Below are 4,599 nucleotides of genomic sequence, written 5' to 3'. Positions count from 1 at the left end.
TATCTCTGGTAAATTGATACTTGATAGCCATTAACAACATTAATGTGGGAGTTAAATCACACTAGAGATCACACTAAGATATTCTAAAATCAAACTACAAAAATTGCTAATACAAGAAGGGAGGCCTACAAGGAAAGGAACTGTGTTTAAAAACCCCTTTATCCAACAAGTTATTCTTCATCTACTGTTTTATTTTCTAAATGGCTACAATTCTGCCATTCTTATCAGACAAGAAACCTTGGTTTCTGAAAGACAAACTTTCTAAAATCCAAAAGTCAATTGTCAAGGGTTAAGACTACTCCGTAGGCCAATTCTTTAGAGACACAGTTCTGTCCTAAAAACTCGAAGGTTGTGATTTCTGAAAAAGCAGTAGCATAATAAAAACTGCTATAGAACTTTCATTTTTAAAAAATTTCCAACTGCTTTTGTGTCCTAAGTTATCATAAAATCAGATTAAATTTGGTGTAACTAAATCAGGGCAAAACCTCCTATATAGCCAGGATTATAAGAACCAAACATTCTCTTTTTTCTTCATATAAAAGCTAGGTGACTCCCAAACTAAGTTACTTTATACCATATATCCCTGGAGAATAACATGGCCCAACACACCACACGTCCCACTTAATCTAGTTCAAACGAGTAACGTAACGTGAGAAACTGCACTGTGTAATTCCTTTATTTTCTGCATATTAGTGCTTTACCAACACTACAACCATAAAGAACACAATTCCAAGTACTGTACTTTTTAGTTTGGGGAGATCACAGTCTACAGACTCATTTACTTATATTAGACAAGATTAACCTCATTGAAAACTTACTTCAGTTTATAAATTCACATAAAATACAGAAATTGATGCAATTAAACAAAAACTTCAGGATCTTATTTCTTAACTTCTTAGATTGTAACTTTTTTTGCAGGCTATAATTACCTGCCCCATGATCATCAGTGGTTATGATTCAATTTAACTACATCAATTATCAACCTTTTATATCCTTAAAGAAAATGTAAGTGAAAATTACAATTTCTTAGCAAAAGGTTTAAGGTTTTCCAAATTTCAAATATTTGCTTTCCCTCCTCCCCCCACCTTCAGTTAAGACATTTCATATAAACTAAAAATAACCACATCTCACCTGCAACATTCCATAGCAATCACTTGATGTATAAAATTTTAACTATGCCCCCAGTTATTTTAAGACAAACAAAAAATGGCTGCCTACCAATCTGTCTGTCACAAGTTAGAAATACTACATTTAAGAATTAACATGAGGGTTTCAAGTTTCCTCCAGTTTAGGCATTTATACCTTTGTGCTTGTCGCTTCAGGATGTTACTATAACATTGATATTTATATAACCCATGTTTATGTACCTTAATATGTAATCGTTTAAAACACTAGTAATTAAATTTATGATGGAGCTATGGGAATTTTAAAAGCAACTAAAATGTTCTTAGATGTGTGTCAGCTTCATTTCTAGAGATACTTCTACTAAAGTGAAACTGAGAACTTTATACTTTAGTTGCATTTGAATTCAAAAATCCCTCTGCACCATTAGGAGCCTACAACATAGCACCTCTTCTCATCTGCCTTAAGTAAAATGTTTGTCAGGAGTTTTACTTTGAAGAGTTAACTTTCTATAGCCTTATACTTCTCATACATCTTTGGTAAAAGCTCCATTATACAATATGGCCAAAGCATGAAGGACCAATACTGTCCAATCATATACCATGATATCCCGTTCAATTTTAGTTTTCAGACACCCTCATAAACAAAACCCACTCCACCTTTTCCTGTATACTGCCTTTGCAGTCTACATTTCTGAATTCCCTAAGTTTAATTCCTTGAGGATCTCTAAAATGAATCCTTAAGGCTATGTAAGAACCAGATGCTGCTACACAATTCTGTATCAAGCATTAACATTTGGTTCAAAGTATTATCATAGTGGTCTCAATAATCTAGTTACTGGTCCTAACCAGCTAAGCAAGTAATCTTGTTAGGATCTAGATATCACCAGTGAGCACACTGCTTACCCTTGAAGAAAAGTAAGTTTACATTCATTGTCATCTGTAGGTTCTTCCTCTGCATCCTACTTCCCCTTTTGTCATTCCTCAAGTCTACACATCATTCATTCATCACATTTCCTTCCTCAAAGGAGATAGTGTATTATTGAACCAACAGGGTATCTGACTATTAGCATGAGTTAATCAAACAGAATACCTTTTCCATAAAACATCTTTTCCAGTGTTCTAATTAATGGAGATATGGATCACTCATCTATTAAAAAAAAAAGACTTATATCTTCAGCTTAATCAATTGCTGTAATGTGGAAACACGAATTTTTTTTTCCAGCTAGGTAAAAGGTGCATGTAATTTGAACTGTTAAATGCTTTATTCATGAATAAACATTCTAGTAATTTAAAAACTATTGGTCTTAGACATTTGAAACATGGTAAAAGTATATATTCCAGTTTTGCCCAAAAGTCACTTAAAATATCTACAAATATTTCATCTGTGTGTGGCATACACCATTATTGCTCCATTTTCTGGAAAAGTCTATTTTTAAAGTTAAAAAAGGGAAAACACAGCAAAGTTGCTAACTTTGCAGTGAAAAAAAAAATCTGTGTCCTTGACAGGTTACATTTTCATAGTTTTATGCAGTGTAAGTTAGCTATGTAACGGGGAACTTGAGTTTTATCCTTACTCATGCATGATGTATGTTTCAGAACTTAAGAGTTGAAATTTCAAAGAACTTCTTACATTACCTGTTTAACACAGTGATGTGCAACTGGAACATATTACAATGATATTACTCATTATTTGCCACCGTGGGCTGTTTACTATACTGGTCTTAGATATAAAAGGTCACATTTGAATTTACTAAGTTAAAGTCAGAACTCATAAGGGAGGGGAAAAAGGCCTTAAATATAAAAGACAAACGGCAGTTTGATTAAGCAATAATTTTCAGTTTACTAGATGAAACAGACTTGCAACACAGTCTGCATGAATGCAAAATAAGCCATCTACAGCAAGTGATAAGGAAACTGGGCAAAAAGGAAAAAAGCATACATTGGAAAAGAAGATTCTCTCGAAATAAAAAAATCAAACCATTATTATAAAGGAATTTACCAAGAACTGCTATATTTCCCCCATCCCATTTGCTGGAAGTCAACAAGAGCATCTAGCACTTTGTGTTCATGTCAAAAAAGTCAGATCAGAGCATCCTAACGCAAAGCAAAGGAAAAAAAAAAGAAAACAAAACAAAAAAGAAAACCCCTAACCCCCTCCCCCAAACCGCAGAACGGTAACTCCAGAGTTCAAATTCAAAGAAGAGAAAGTGGCAACTGAAAGAGGTGATGGTGGCGATAATCCTATGAATGGGTTTTTGATTTCTCTCCTTCCGGGGGATGGGCGGAGAAGAGGCTCATTAGGATTTGTAGTTAGAGGTTAACCATGTGAGCCCCTCATAGAGTCCGTCCCCCGAGGTGGCACAGGAGGGCTGCACATACCAGTTCCTGTCCCGAATCCGGGTCAGGCCCAGTTTCTCCTGGATCTCGTGGGGTTTCATGGCATCGGGCAGGTCCTGCTTGTTGGCGAAGATGAGGATTATGGCGTCCCTCATCTCCCGGTCATTGATAATGCGGTGCAGCTCCTGGCGGGCCTCGTCGATGCGGTCGCGGTCGGCGCAGTCCACTACGAAGATCAGACCCTGGGTCCCGGTGTAGTAATGCCGCCAGAGCGGCCGGATCTTGTCCTGGCCGCCCACATCCCACACGTTGAACTTGACGTTTTTGTAAGTCACGGTCTCCACGTTGAAACCCACGGTAGGGATGGTGGTCACCGACTGGCCCAGCTTCAACTTGTACAGGATGGTTGTCTTGCCGGCTGCGTCCAGGCCCAACATGAGGATCCGCATTTCCTTGTTTCCGAAGATCTTAGATAGCACCTTCCCCATCGCGTCGGAGGAGCCGGGGCCGGGGGCATTCAGGTGTCCCGGGTCCCCTCCGCCAACAACGCCGCCGCCGCCGCCGCGAAACCGAAACGGAGCCTCCCAATCGCGAGGGCGCCCGTGCGGCCTGCGTGGGAGTCGCCTCCTCGGGGGAGAGGCCCGGACCCGTCGCTCACTCGGGCATCACCCACCGCACAACTTGATTCCTCCAGTCGCCGCGGCCGCCGGGACGCTGAGTCTGCGCCGGGAGAGCCGCCGCCCTGCTGAGGCGCGGCCCGGCCCGGAACTGCCCTTCCCCCCGCAGGCGCCGCGCGAGCGCCGCCGCGGTTCCCGCTCCTCCGCCTTCTACTCGCTCCGCCGCGGGAGACTGCGGCCCTTCGGCCCGGCTCCCGGTCCGCGAGCACCACGCTCACCAGCGACCCAGGCCACCCGAGAGGCAGCGCGGCTCCGGCGCCCCGTCAGGTCATTGATCCTCGCGGGAACTCGGTGCGCTGCCTGCAGACAGAGACAGGGAGAAGGAAGTTACTGCTAGAGCCCCAGAGGAGAGTGGAGACCGAGGGGGCCCGCCTTGCCAGCTCAGCCCAGGAGGTTACCTCCAGCCGCCGCCCCGAGCGCGGGCTCCCTCCGGCCTCCACCGCCTCCTCCCAGCTCTGCCG

At 42.4% G+C, this 4,599-nt stretch overlaps 1 protein-coding gene across 1 annotated transcript; it reads right to left on the bottom strand.

Moving 5' to 3' along the window:
- Nucleotides 1-658: 658 nt before the first annotated feature.
- On the bottom strand, nt 659-4,211 carry ARF6 (ADP ribosylation factor 6). Its single transcript, XM_004270032.3, has one exon. It carries the CDS (start codon nt 3,947-3,949, stop codon nt 3,422-3,424), a length of 528 nt encoding a protein of 175 aa, XP_004270080.1. The 5' UTR covers nt 3,950-4,211; the 3' UTR covers nt 659-3,421.
- Nucleotides 4,212-4,599: the final 388 nt, after the last annotated feature.

Source organism: Orcinus orca, chromosome 2 (assembly GCF_937001465.1).
Source record: "Orcinus orca chromosome 2, mOrcOrc1.1, whole genome shotgun sequence".
NCBI classification, from domain to species: domain Eukaryota; kingdom Metazoa; phylum Chordata; class Mammalia; order Artiodactyla; family Delphinidae; genus Orcinus; species Orcinus orca.
Note: the sequence above shows the minus strand (reverse complement) of the source record. Positions and strands in the feature narration are given on the sequence as shown.

What these genes read in the sequence shown, in the direction of transcription:
- ARF6 (XM_004270032.3), bottom strand. Translation starts at nt 3,949, where the DNA reads ATGGGGAAGGTGCTATCTAAGATCTTCGGAAACAAGGAAATGCGGATC.